Source organism: Selaginella moellendorffii, unplaced genomic scaffold (assembly GCF_000143415.4).
Source record: "Selaginella moellendorffii unplaced genomic scaffold, v1.0 SELMOscaffold_174, whole genome shotgun sequence".
Lineage (NCBI taxonomy): Eukaryota > Viridiplantae > Streptophyta > Lycopodiopsida > Selaginellales > Selaginellaceae > Selaginella > Selaginella moellendorffii.
In genome coordinates, this window is record NW_003314434.1 from 49,179 (window position 1) to 62,138 (window position 12,960).

At 48.5% G+C, this 12,960-nt stretch overlaps 5 protein-coding genes and 1 pseudogene across 8 annotated transcripts; 4 read left to right on the forward strand and 2 right to left on the reverse strand.

Annotated features, from left to right (window-relative positions):
- Positions 1 to 56: 56 nt before the first annotated feature.
- LOC9639108 (mitochondrial outer membrane protein porin 1) lies at positions 57 to 1,367 on the forward strand. The gene is made up of 3 exons (XM_002993791.2): positions 57 to 410; positions 543 to 801; positions 870 to 1,367. The coding sequence occupies exons 1-3, from the start codon at positions 168 to 170 to the stop codon at positions 1,226 to 1,228; spliced, it is 861 nt and encodes a 286-aa protein (XP_002993837.1). The 5' UTR covers positions 57 to 167; the 3' UTR covers positions 1,229 to 1,367.
- On the reverse strand, positions 1,255 to 4,212 carry LOC9638851 (oligopeptide transporter 7). Of its 2 annotated transcripts, XM_024667481.1 has the most exons (9): positions 4,129 to 4,212; positions 4,032 to 4,079; positions 3,482 to 3,963; positions 3,311 to 3,408; positions 2,671 to 3,243; positions 2,346 to 2,598; positions 2,105 to 2,287; positions 1,415 to 2,054; positions 1,255 to 1,362 (listed from the first exon to the last, which is right to left on the reverse strand). In XM_024667481.1, exons 1-8 carry the CDS (start codon positions 4,160 to 4,162, stop codon positions 1,440 to 1,442), a joined length of 2,286 nt encoding a protein of 761 aa, XP_024523249.1. In that variant the 5' UTR covers positions 4,163 to 4,212; the 3' UTR covers positions 1,255 to 1,362; positions 1,415 to 1,439. The 2 variants fall into 2 exon arrangements, with proteins under 2 accessions (XP_024523249.1, XP_024523248.1); XM_024667480.1 differs by having other exon boundaries at positions 1,276 to 2,054.
- Positions 4,213 to 4,337: 125 nt separating this feature from the next.
- Positions 4,338 to 5,518, forward strand: LOC9639109. The gene is made up of 3 exons (XM_024667488.1): positions 4,338 to 4,383; positions 4,495 to 4,567; positions 4,615 to 5,518. Exons 1-3 carry the CDS (start codon positions 4,338 to 4,340, stop codon positions 5,141 to 5,143), a joined length of 648 nt encoding a protein of 215 aa, XP_024523256.1. The 3' UTR covers positions 5,144 to 5,518.
- A 1,442-nt stretch (positions 5,519 to 6,960) lies between these two features.
- Positions 6,961 to 8,381, forward strand: LOC9638852 (annotated as a pseudogene).
- Positions 8,382 to 8,667: 286 nt separating this feature from the next.
- LOC9638853 (zinc finger MYND domain-containing protein 15) lies at positions 8,668 to 10,334 on the reverse strand. 3 transcript variants are annotated; one of them, XM_024667458.1, is made up of 10 exons: positions 10,258 to 10,334; positions 10,080 to 10,175; positions 9,886 to 10,033; positions 9,727 to 9,827; positions 9,605 to 9,677; positions 9,447 to 9,555; positions 9,242 to 9,383; positions 9,117 to 9,188; positions 8,951 to 9,064; positions 8,668 to 8,891 (listed from the first exon to the last, which is right to left on the reverse strand). In XM_024667458.1, exons 1-10 carry the CDS (start codon positions 10,270 to 10,272, stop codon positions 8,772 to 8,774), a joined length of 990 nt encoding a protein of 329 aa, XP_024523226.1. In that variant the 5' UTR covers positions 10,273 to 10,334; the 3' UTR covers positions 8,668 to 8,771. The 3 variants fall into 3 exon arrangements, with proteins under 3 accessions (XP_024523226.1, XP_024523225.1, XP_024523227.1); XM_024667457.1 differs by having other exon boundaries at positions 9,886 to 10,315; XM_024667459.1 differs by lacking the exon at positions 8,668 to 8,891 and having other exon boundaries at positions 8,952 to 9,064; positions 9,117 to 9,166; positions 9,886 to 10,315.
- Positions 10,335 to 10,495: 161 nt separating this feature from the next.
- LOC112343661 (pentatricopeptide repeat-containing protein At4g02750-like) lies at positions 10,496 to 12,895 on the forward strand. The gene has a single exon (XM_024667489.1). It carries the CDS (start codon positions 10,496 to 10,498, stop codon positions 12,893 to 12,895), a length of 2,400 nt encoding a protein of 799 aa, XP_024523257.1.
- Positions 12,896 to 12,960: the final 65 nt, after the last annotated feature.

Genomic DNA, 12,960 nt, shown 5'->3' on the forward strand with positions numbered 1-12,960 from the left:
CAAAATTCCCGAAACACGTGTCATGCCCAGGTGCCTTACAGTTCGTTGGGTTTTTTTCCATGCAAGAAGCCAGCAAATGCGAGCGCGGTGGTGTGAAGAACCCTAATCGCGCCCTCGCCTCGGCTTCTTCAATCTCTCCCCTCTCTCGGTCCATCGAGTGATTGATCATGGGCGCCGGAGGCAAGGGATCGGGGCCGGTGCTCTATAGCGATGTCGGCAAGCAGGCGCGCGATCTCCTCCACAAGGGTTTCAGCGCGGGGCATATGTTGATGCTCTCGTATCTTGCCCCCAACGGCGCCACCGTTTCCACCACTGCTACCATGGTGGAGGGCACCGTGGTGGGAGTCATGAGTTGCTCCTTGAAGAGGGACGCGATGCAAGCCGAGGTCTCCGCCAGTAACCTATGCCAGGTTCGCTCTCCAATCTTTCTTTCTGCCTCATTGCTTCTCTAAAACTCTTTTGATAGCCCATCGTTATTTCACCTCTTTTTTCTTCTTTCTTTTGTTCTATCTTCAATGCCTTGCTAACTTTCGAGTTTCCAGATTACTGCCAGCACCACGTATGACGAAGTTATTCCAGGCCTCAAGGTTTCTTTGTCCACGGCTGTTCCAGGAGCTGTCAACTCCGGGAAGACTCACTTGCAATACTTCCACGATCGAGCAGCATTGACGGCCACCTTGAATGGCTTCAAGGCCAAGCCCTCCATGGAAGTCTCTGCCAACTTTGGAACTTCCAAGCTCACGCTTGGAGGCTCGCTAGTTTACGACCCGCAAAGCAACCGACTCATAGGCTCAACAGCAGGTAACAGACCTTCGTTTCTCTTTCGCTCGTGTTCTTCTTCAAGCTTTGCGCAAACTTTGATCTCGCAGGGCTAGGATTCTTTTCCCCGGACGTGTCTGGAGCGCTTATCGTCGATCCAAAGAACGGCAAATCGGTGGATTTGTACTGCTCCCAAGCGTTGAACAAGAAGGTGGCGTGGGCCTGCCATCTCAACCACAAGCTCGACCGAAAGTTGACAACGGCGATGCTTGGAACCTCGTACAAGATGGACAACTTCACCACCATCAAGTCCCGGGTCGACAACCACGGGATGCTGGCGGCGTTGCTCCAGTACGAGCCCAATCCCTTGATCAACTTTGGGATGTACGCGGAGGTCAACACCAAGGCCCTCAAAACCACTAGACCAAAGGTTGGATTCACGCTCACTGTTTTAGCAGCAGCAATATGATCACCGAGACCACGGAGACGGAGATGAGACGGAGAGAACTCCTTTTTTCTTTAGTTTTTTTCCGCGGATAGCCGAGGTGAGTGTTTCTCCCTTCGTTTTCTCCTTCGGCATGAATAATGTGATCGTTTTTCTTGCTGGAGTCGCGGGCTGTTTAGTTTAGTAATCAGTCATTCACGGTCATCTTACCAGTTTTCGGCTTGATTTTTGTTCTTCAATGGACTGGGCAGCCATCGACCTTGATCCCAGGAGCTGTTGGACAAGTTGCCAGAGGACACTGATCGTCGAGCTGCACATTCCCCCACCAAGTTACTTTCTTGCTGTTGATGCTGAGGAATGCGTAGATGAAAACTCCCATGAAAGCCACGCCTGCGTCGAGAGCTGCCGAGAGGATGTAGTTGTGCCGCTGCCACCATTTCTTCCTGGTTCTAAAGATGAAGTAATTGAAGAAGAAGCCCACCACGAACCAACTCCAGTAATTCACGGCCGTCGCGTAAGGCATGGCGCCGGCGCCGCCGATGAGAACCGGAACCACGACGTACTTGAGCCACTCCACAGTGGGGAAGACTTTGGTGAGCACCCAGTGGATTACTGGGGCTATGGCGCCCAAGAGGAAGCACCAGTTGAGGGACTTGTAGAGGCCAAGGTTGCCGAAAATTCGCTGTGGACCAATGAGCCCCCAGATCACTGAAGCGTCGTAGAAGATGGTGTCGCCCGGGCAAGTCCACACGTTCCCTTTGATGTGGCGATTGCAAATGTTTGGGACGGTCTCCAGCAGCCACCATGCCGTGCCCAGATACGTCATGGATGCCAGCGTTGTTCCGACGATCTGGAAGAACAAGTAAAATCTCGTTTTGCAAAAGGATAGGAGCTTTTTACCTGTGCTATGAACATGGACCTTGGCGGGATTTTCATGTAGTGCCCGATCTTAAAGTCACTGAGCAAGGACGTCGTCTGGTAGACCGTGATCGTGCCATAGGTCTTGAAGAGCACGTTAGCGATCGGCTTGTTAGGATAAATGTAGCCGATGAGGTACTCAGAGATGACATTGAGGCCCGGAGACTGGAAATTTGGGAAATTTACCTCAGCAGCCTAGAATCGGGAGAAAGATTTCACGAACCTGATTCGTGGTGGCCAGCAGGACACCGATTGGAAGGCAGAAGAGGAACGACAATCCGACCGAAAAGAGGACCCCCCACCATCTGAGCTGCAAATCGTTGTTGTAGACCTCGCACGCAATCACCGACAGCGCGATCGTCATCACCAGCAGCGAGCCATACCACCACGTCGGCACTTGCTTGTACTTCCTCATCAGCTTGGCATGGATGTCGGGGCGCGCGTCCTCCATCGCCCGGAGCGTCCTCCATATCGTCCTGCGCCAAAATTTAGGGCTCTTAGGAAAAGCGCGGGAATTTTAAGCGGGAAATTTTTTAAACGAAGCTTACTTTCCATGGAAGAGGATGGCGTGCGTCACGCTGGCCGTCAGCATGGCAAAGCTAATGCCGTACGTGAAGACAAAGATGGTGCTGATGTGGAGGCGACTGTAGTTGTTATATGCCATCGTGTCCAGATCAAAGGCCGAGGTGGTGATACGTGTCTGATTGTACACCTGGCCATCCGAGTCAAACAGCTGGAGGGAGAGAAGGGGGAATTTCTTTGCCCCATACATGTCATAGCCCCAATATGCCACGGGGGCAAGAACATAGAGGGTGACGATAAATCCCACCATAGTGTTGGCGATAGCAAAAAATGGGGATGCCAGTGGACTGCCCAAGAATCCCGCCACTGTTGACCAGTCAAGACCAATGGCTCCAAGTCCATAGCCCGCCAACCCAGACCCTAATTGGTGAGCAATAATGGACTTTGGCCATATGTAGCATACCCATGAAATAGAGGATAGCGTTGCAAAGAGATAACCCGGGAGCAAATAGTATGCAAAGCTGGTGAGGAAGACAATGGTAAAGAAATTGATCCTGGTCAGACCACCTTTGACCCTCTTTTCTGGCTCGTGTAAAGTCCTGGATGAAAAATGTGTTACTATTGAACTTCATCAATTATTTGCTTGAAAAAATTCAAGATACTTGCCTGAATAATGAGACCTGGACGAGATTTTGGGGCCACCACATGTGTGCGGGCTCGACAAGGAACTTTCTGAAGATTCCGGCAAAACCGAAGCCCACAATCTTATCAAAAAAGCATTGCACATGAACAAACAAATCAAGAATCAATGAATGCCTTCAAAAGGGAAGAGCTTACTTGCGTTGTGAGAGTCACCAGCAGTCCAACAAAGAATGGAAAATCCTGCCTGTTGTAAAACGCCTTGAGACTTGTGACAATATGAACTGCATACGCTCCCCCCGCACCAGCATTTGCAAAGATGGTGATCAACACATGCTCCTTGACGTTGAAAGGCCCGGGATTCAGAGAAAAGCCCCAATTCAAGCCTGGAACCAGGATCTTTTTGGTGGGAAGCATGGCAGCCATGAGCTTCCCCAGTGGAAGAGTGACAATTTGTGCTGTCAATCCACTCACGCTCAGCTGCTGCCTCCTGTAAGAGAAGAACATGTTGATGAAAGAGAGGATCAAGCAGGAGAGGATCCCAAGAGTCCAGGTCCTGAAAGTTAGAGCCGGAAGTGAAGTGTCATCGGTGGTGGGAACTGTGAGGCGGACTTCCTCGATGGGAGATTGATCATCATCTTGAGAGCATTCTTGTACATCCATGACCAGTTTTGCAGTTACTGAAAAGCAAACCAAAATTGTATATGATTTAGAAGCTGTTAAGCTGGATCTGGAGGCAGATCTTTACCTGGAATTGGAGCCTCCTTCTTGGCATCAGTGGTTTCAAAGCTTCCATCTGCAGATCTCAAAGCTAGAGTGAAATACATAAATGTAAGAGAATTTACTTGGAAGCTCTTGATCTTCTTGCTGCTGCTCCATGGCTTTCCAAATTGAGAGATAATTCCAGCACCCTAGGCTAGTCCAAAAGAATTGGCAGAGGTGTGTGAATACAATGGACGTGAGGATATAAAGTTAGTGGAAATTCCAAAGGCAACCAAACGATAAGGGATATTCCCTGACATCTTTCGCAAAAAAAGATTCTTTAGGTTGTTTGATGATTTGGAAAGAGCGACAGAACCTTCGCGGCACGAACGAGACAAGTATGAAGAATCCAAAAACCGGTTGACCAGACGTGCTGGCTAGAGCTGACGAAAGTTGACTATAGTTGACTAGAGGCTTTAACTTAGCGCTAATCTGAATTGCGGAGCTAGGGCACGAAACAGGGGCATGGAGGAGAGGTCGACAGCGGCAGCGGCAGCGCCATCGCCAGGACCATCATTTCAGGTATCGAAATTTCCTTCCTCTGGGAATCACGGCAAGCGGCGGGACAGGCTGTCGAGATGGGAGGAATCCAGCAAGAAGTCGAAGGGCGGTGGCGACAGCCCGGGATTCCAGCGCGGCCGGGATGGCAAATTCCGAGGCCACCAGAATCGCCGCCACCAACACCAGCATCATCACCATCAGCAGCAACAGCAGCAGCAGCAGCAGCAGCAGCAACACGACGCTAGAATCGATGGCGGCGATGGTGGCGGCGGTGGCGATTTTAACCACCTGGGAATGCTGCTCGTCAACCAGATCGTGATGCTCGACGGCAGCGTCCGGAGCTACTACTCGCTGCCTCCCGACTACCCAATGCCCCCGGATTTCCGCCTCGTCTTTCCTCCGGAGTTCGCGCCAGTAGAGGGCGTCTGGACCGCCGCCGCCGCCGCCCCCGCCGCTCCCCCTTACCATCCCGGAGTGATCGTGGATGCTGGATACCAGCCCCAGTTTGTAGCTCCTCCCAGGCACGACGAGATCAATGGGGGCAGCTCACAGCAACACCAGCGCAAGAGAAGTCAGTGGAACAGGCACAAGAACTAAGTCTGGCGTGTTCATATCAACTTAGAGCTCTTTCTTTGATTCTTAAACGTATAAGTATGGCACACTTCCTTGTATGCTGGACAGCCATCGACAACTATGCCAGGCTGGTTGGGCACTTGGCCAGAGGACAGTGATCACCTTATGCGGGTACCAAGCCCACGAATGCGGAGCCGGCGAGGACAAGGCATAGTTGTAGCGCTTCTACCATGCCTTGCGGTACCTAAGATCCTGGACCTGGGAACCGACGAGACCTCAGATCACTGACGAGTCGAACAGGAGGCGATTGTTGGGACACGTCCAGGTGCCGCCGGAATGTTAGCCAGGACATATAAAGTTATACACCATGGAATGTTAAGCTATACACCATATCACAAATCAGTGAATATTCTTTGCTCTGTGCTTTTTAACGGTCCCGATTTTTTTATATTTTTAATGGATATGATTTGTTTTACTAACTATGAGGTTTCTGTTTAAAATCTTATTATTTAAGTATTAATCATAGATCACCCATGGTTTTTCAGTTATGCATTACTAGTGTGTCGTTGTGTTTGTAATTGCTATGAATTAATATTCCTGACATAAACCTTCAGTGGAGCTTAAAAAATTAATAATTGATAGTAATTATCTCACTGTTATTGTAAGACTGCATTCTAGGATTGGCGCATTTTTAGCATAATATAATATTAGTCATAGATCTGCAAACCAACTATGTGAAGCTCAATAATTTCACCTTGATTGAGAAGTTTCTTACGTTTTTATATGGAAATTATTAGATAATTTTTGTCAAAATTTCAATATTAGAATCTTTGAACTCTGTCTATTTTTTCAAGAATTTTTTATATCAGAATTATTAGACATTTTTTGTTAAAGTTTTCATAGCAAAATTAATATTTGATGGATTATTTTTATCCAGTGCCTATCAAGCCTATCATATCAGAATTTTTAAGGAGTTTAGATAATTTTTTCCAAATTTTAATTGTAGAGCTTTGTCTTGTTAAACTTTTTGGCTAGGCATTTTTTGGATAGGCCATTGTTTCAAGAAATCTAGACTTTAATTGGCATTTACCTCTTACTTTTTTAACCTTTATTTATTTTTATTATTTTTTCTCAAAAATGAAAATTTTAATTCATTTTTTAAAAAAAAATTTATAAAAAATATAGGATTGAAAAAGGAAGAAATCTATTTATAATTTTGTTAACAGTAGTGCTTGTGAAGCTATACTAAAAGACTGTAGAGATTATTGGTCACCAAAAAGCCCTTGATGGAGGTGCAAGCTTAGAGCTCTATACATGAACAAATTACCAGATTTAAAGACCATAAACTTTAATCCAACACCTCTTCATTTTTGTATGGCTAGTAGTAATTGTTGAATAAAACTGAGACTTACCTGCAGGAATTTGAGACCGTTACAACTCCTATGAAATATGTGTATTATAAATACATGTATACTAATTACAAAGCCAATTAACATACCTTACTAATTATATAATGAATTATTCACTTTTAGCCCTGCAATATACCTCAAACAAAACAAAACAAGGACAAAAGATGCTTAAACAAGATGGAAACAACGGTGCGCACAAAGCATTGAAGACTAGGAGGCTGACAGCAGCAGTGAAAGAGATGTCGAAGATGCCACTTCGATTTTCAGTCTTAGATTTTCTCATCCTTCAGTCTCATGCCTCACAATAGATATATAGAGATTTGCTGGACATGTTAGATCCAGTGCTAATTTTGGTGTCATTGTCTGGTGTGTTCTTGGCCATCTTGGTATGGAGGTTGACCTAGAAGAGGTACGCCACCCTTTGTCGGAGAGATGCTACATTTGCTCCATTCCATGAAGACCAACAAGCCGTGGGAATTTTTAGAGTCGAGGGAGAAGAAGTATGGCCTGGTTCTCAAAACACGTCTGTTTGGCTTGCCCACGGTGGTGGTGACTTCCCCTAAGCTCATTTTTACCAATCACAGCAAGCTCGTGCCCAGCTCCGTCAAGAAGCTCCTCGGGGAGCGATCTCTGGAGGGCGACCAGGCCAAGCGGTTCCGTCACATCCTCCTCGCGTTCCTGGGTCCCGGGTACGTGGGACGAATGCAGGCCATGATCCAGAAGCACGTCGAGGAGAGCTGGATCGCGGGTGGCGAGATCAAAGCGTACCACTCCGTCAAGGAGGCGCTCTATGCCGTCGTCTATGATCTCTTCCTGAGCCTGACCGACGAGAAGGAGCAGCAGGAGCTCCTGGATCCCTTCCGCGTCGTCTTACATGCTCTCCTCGAGCTCCCGCTCGATTTCCCCGGAACCCAAGGGCATGGCTGGCAGCCAGGAGATCATGGGGAAGCTGGACCGGCTGATGGAGCAGCGGCGACTGGATTTGCAGAGCGGGAAGGCGTCCTCCCGTCTGAGCAGCAAGATCTCCTGTCGGTGCTGCTGGTCACCAAGGGCGAAGATGGGCGACGCATGACCGACGAGGAGATCAAGCAAAACATCTTGATGCTGGTTATTGGAGCCCACGACACGAGCTCCAGCTCAATACATCGCGGAGAATCCATCCTGCTAAGCTGCATTGAGGATCCACGGGCTCCTCCGGCTGCCTTCCTTCGGCTTCGCCAATAGTAGGGTACAGCTCCGGAAAGGTTGACTCTTTAAAACACACACACTCTCTCTCTCTCCCTCTGTGTGGAGCACTTGGATATTGCTGCTGGAGAGCCACTTTCGATTGCTGATGTCCGACGCATGAAGTATACGTGGAGAGTGGTCCAAGAAGGCATGCGCTTCGTGCCACCCACCATTGGAGTTTTTCGCCGGGCCATCGTGGACTTCGTAATGGGTGGCTACACAGTTCCACAGGGATGGCGGATCCCTTCTTCTATTCTCTGTCTCTGCAAGATCTTTAGCTTCTTCTTCTTCTTACTCCCGATCCCTGCTGAAACCATGTCAAAACAGCTATTTGGACCCATGTACCAGAGCAACAAGAAGGAAAAGTTCTTCCCCGAGGCCGAGAGCTTCAAGCCGGACAGGTTCCTTGGCACGGGCCCGGTCCTTACTCGTACATCCCATTCGGTGGAGGGACGCGCATGTGCCCTGGTTACGGGCTTGCCAAGGTCCAAGAATGCGTGTTTTTGTACCACATTGTCACCCGGGTCAAGTGGAGCTCGTGTGACCCGGACGAGATCGTGCAAATGGCTCCACTGGCAGCACCACTCAAGGGCCTTCCCATCAAGCTAACCTCCAATCCAATGTAGTGAACGATTGATGAGAAAATCAATCTTACTTTGCTACGACCAAGAGAAATAGTTGAAACCCGGTTTAGGTTCTTTGTAATGTTCTTGCCTATCCGGGGATTTCAGGCTGGGGATGGAGCAAACGATCTCCTCAACGCACTCGATTGGGAAGATTTGTGGCACAGATGGACAGCTCTTGTAGAGGGCGAGAGGAGCTTGCCAGTGCATTCTCCCGTTGCGGTTTTGCTGGAACTTTGTTCAGAAAATTTGTAATATACTTTCTGGTATAAACTTTTAGGAATGAAAATGTGCTTAGTATATTTTTCCATCTAACGGTTGATAATTTGTAAATTATAAACATGTTTATAATTTATATAAACTTTCTTAAACACCTTACACTAAGTGCACCCATCAAGAAAGAAGTCCTTCCAGTGCAACGCCGAGACCAAAGATGAAGCAGTTCGCGTGCATTGGCAGATCGATGCCTGTGTTCCATAGACCAGCCGGCTGCCTGAACGGATTCTCCGTTATCTGGAAAGGCACCAAGGACCGGGATCACGCCACCGATTTTTCTATGAAAAGATGCTCACTGGAAAAGTGACGTGGTTTGGCTCCAAGGAATCGATGCACTCGACAGCGAGCACACAAGCTTCCTCACAAAAGTCGGTAACGAAAACGGGGACTTCCATTGTTAAGAGCAATTCCTGGCAAGAGTTTGGACAAGGTGTTAAAGTAGAGTATATGGAGGCGACTTACAATCGTGGGTCTCCAAGTGATGTATGCCGCAACACCGGCGTTGAAAGCCACTACAACATCCGCACGAGAAATCTGGAACAAAGTCAGGAAGAAGTACTCTCACAGCGGAAGGGCTTGTGGAGCACCTGGTGATGAACCTCGTGATACAGCCCCTTCCACATAGATACGGATACGGTAGGAGTTATCGTGTGATTCGTTTCAAGTTTGCACTCGCAGCTAGCATCGAGGCACTTTGGATATGAAGCCAGCTCCAAAGTGCTTCCATGGCTGGAAACAAAGCGCGGGTCTCTTATAAGAGTAGCGAAAAGAAAAGAGAAACAAAGAACATACCTTGAGGAAGGCACAGCAGGTCCAACAAAGTCTATGTGGATTTGAGCGCCAGGAAGAAGCGCGAGAAGCTCTGCGAATACCTCGAGCTGTTCAAGCTCCCGCTCTGGGCCTGAAAGATGAATTGAATACGAGACATGGCGTGCTTGAGAAACAAGTACCTAGGTAATGGATTGTCAGCTTTTCTCTCGGATCAAAACTTGTTTGGTTGATCGCATAGTAGAGTGTAAGTGGCTGCCACAGCAATGATTTAGTCGAATGAGTTCTGGGCTATGGAACTTACCGAGTGAAGAAGAATGGCTGCCGGTGAATGCAAAGGTAAGTCACGCCACTCGTAGTACTGCTTCCAGCTCTCCAGTGGTGCCGCTGGAGCGTTCCTGGGACCTGAGCACACGCTAAGTTAGAAAAAGACTAGAGAACTCGCGAGAGGACACTACATTGCCTTTGCATGGACAAGCGTTGCTGGGAAGATGCCAGGACGCGTCCCTGCGAGAACTTCTTGCTCCTGCTAGACAAGAGCACTCGTTCTTCCACAGCCCTTTCCCGTGGAGTCCTCTCTTGTCAAGAAATCCACACATCGAGCTCTCCAGCTGCGAGAGAAAAATCCAGCAGTCCAACTCTAGCTGAAAGCCATACCTCGAAAGAAAAGGGAAATTCGCTGACAGAGGACGCCTTCCGCGCTTGCTGCGCAAGGCGCTTGCAGACAAGCTTGTGTTCGCTCCAATGCCTGCTCTGCTCGAAAGAACAACAGAACTACTACATGACCCAATCGATTGCCGCGATTCTTGAAACCTGGTGGAATCGCGAGCAGTACCAGACGACGCGGCATCCATCGCAGCGGATCGGGCAGGACGCATCATCGACGCAGCGGCTCAAATTTCTCGCCCCGCAATCCATGATCGTGGGATCCAAGAATGTAGCGCTACGCTACCAAAAACCCTAAAACTCTGGAATATCCACCACATATACCTTGTAAGCACATGCCCAGTATGGGCAATTGGGTTTTTGTTTGTGTTTGATGGATCCAGATGCCGTATAGAGAAGATTGACACATGAAAGCAATCAGGGTTCCATCTAGATTGCTAGACAACGAAACCAGCAGAGATGTTTGCTCGAAACTAAAACAGTGTGTGAGTTCCAAGGACTTTCCAGCTTGTAGGAGACTTCACCAAAAGATTACTGAGAATCACTGGGAGCTCAGCACATATTCCTGGAATCTCTTGCTTGAAATGTACGGGAGGTTTGGAAGCCTCGAGGACGCACGCAGGATATTCAATGGCATGGGAGACAGGAACACGTTCACGTGGAATATTATGGTTTCGGCATATGCCCACAGAGGGAATCTGGCAGATGCCGAGGCTTTGTTTGCGGTGATGCCGCAAGCAAATGTAGTTTCTTGTAATATAATGCTAAGTTGCTATGTCTCTACGGGTAAATTCAAGCAAGCTGAAGAACTGTTTGAAAAGATGGTGGACAAGAACGATGTGTCGCTGACTACAATGGTGACGGCATATTCCCTGATCGGGAATGTGCGGAAAGCTGAGCTAACGTTTGAAAATATTCCAAAACCGAGTGTGGTATCCTGCAATGCTATGCTTCAAGCTTATGTAAAGCTCGGTTTAATCGATAAAGCAAAAGATATGCTGGAAAAAATGAAAATCCGCGATGTTATTTCGTGGACTACTCTGCTGACCGCATATGCCCAAAATGGGGATGTTCGTAATGCCGAGGATCTCTTTGAGAGAATGCCAGAGAGAAATGTTGTCTCCTGGAATGTCATGATAAGAGCATATTCTCACAATGGTTTGATACCGAAGGCTAGATTGCTCTTTGACCAAGCACCTATCCGGAACCATGTCACTTGGAACACAATGATCTCGGCATATTCGCAGGATGGGCTTGTAGAAGATGCCAAGGTTCTCTTTGATAAGATGCCGGAGAGAGATGCTGTGTCCTGGAATTCCATGCTGTATGGGTATGTGAAAGTTGCAGATTTTGACCAGGCAAGAAGCATCTTTGGAAGGATTCCGGCGCCCAATGTGGTATCTTGGACTTGCATTCTCATGGGATATGCTCAGGCACGGAATCTAAAGGCGGCCAAGGGAATCTTTGACGATATCCCGCAAAGGAATCTGGTTGCATCGAACGTGTTGATGCACGCGTCCTCTCAAGTTGGCGAGTTTGAAGAGATGGAATATCTGTTTCATTCTATGCCGGAAAGAGATTTATTCTCGTGGAATGTGATGATTGAGGGATATGCTCGCCAAGGAAAGTTGGCGGAGTCTAGGAAGATCTTTGACTCCATGCCGGTCAAAGACCTCGTCTCATGGTCAACTATAATCGTTACGTGTAGTCAGCAAAAAGATGTAAGTCAGGTGGTTTACTTGTTTGAGAGAATGCCCGAGCACAACATTGTGGCCTGGAACGCGCTACTTTACGCAAATGCCAAAGCCGGGGATTTGCACGAAGCTCGAGCTGTATTTGAGAAACACCCAGACAAAGACATAGCGTCATGGAACATCCTCCTCTCGGCTTACTCACAGCACAACGATTTTGCGAATGCCGAGATGGTGTTTGAGAGAATGCCGGAGAGAAGTCTCGTGTCGTTTAACTCCATGCTCCAAGCTTGCGCCACCAGCGGCAAGATCGACAAGGCGGAGCCACTGTTTCGAGCCATGGAAGATCGAGATGTTGTGTCGTGGACGTGCTTGATCACTGCTTATGCCAAGAGTAGCGGCCGAGCCTTGGATGGAGTGAGAGCCTTCAAACTCATGGACCAAGATGGTGTTCTTCCCGACGTGGTTGCCACCACTGCGGCTATGGAGGCCTGCTCGATCGCCGGAGCTCCAGCACAAGCGAGAGAGATCTTCTCCTGTTTCGAAGAAGCCGGACACGGCGAGGCCGATAATCTGCTCGTCGCGAACCTTGTCACCGTCTTTGCAAGCTGTGGAGAGCTGGGTGAAGCTCGAAAGCTGTTTGACAAGCTCGTAAACCCGGACGTGGTCGTGTGGAGTAACTTGGTTGCGGCCTATGCCCGGAGTGGTGACGGCAAAGTCGCGCTGGAGGCGTTTCAGCTCATGGCGCTCGATGGTAAGCTGCCCGACGAGATTGCCTTCGTTGTCATTCTCTCGGCTTGTAGCCACGCTGGTCTCTTTGACGAAGCCCGTTACTACTTCACCACTATCACGTCTGACTACTCCATGAAGCCTGTCGTGGAGCACTACCACTGCATTGTCGATCTTCTCGGCCGGCTCGGGAGGCTCGACGATGCTAGCACTGTCGCTCAAGAAATGCCGTTTGAATCGAATAGCATCTCGTGGACCACGCTCCTCAGTGCATCAAATGTCCAGTCCAACTATAGTCACGCCGCAGAAGCAGCCGAGAATGCTGTAGATTGTGACCAGCTCAACTCCGCTGCCTACATTCTTCTATCAAACTTGGCTCCATCCTGATAAGAAAACTTCTTATCTTTATTTTGTGATCCTGGTGGACTCACCGCCATGTAATCGCCTCTGGT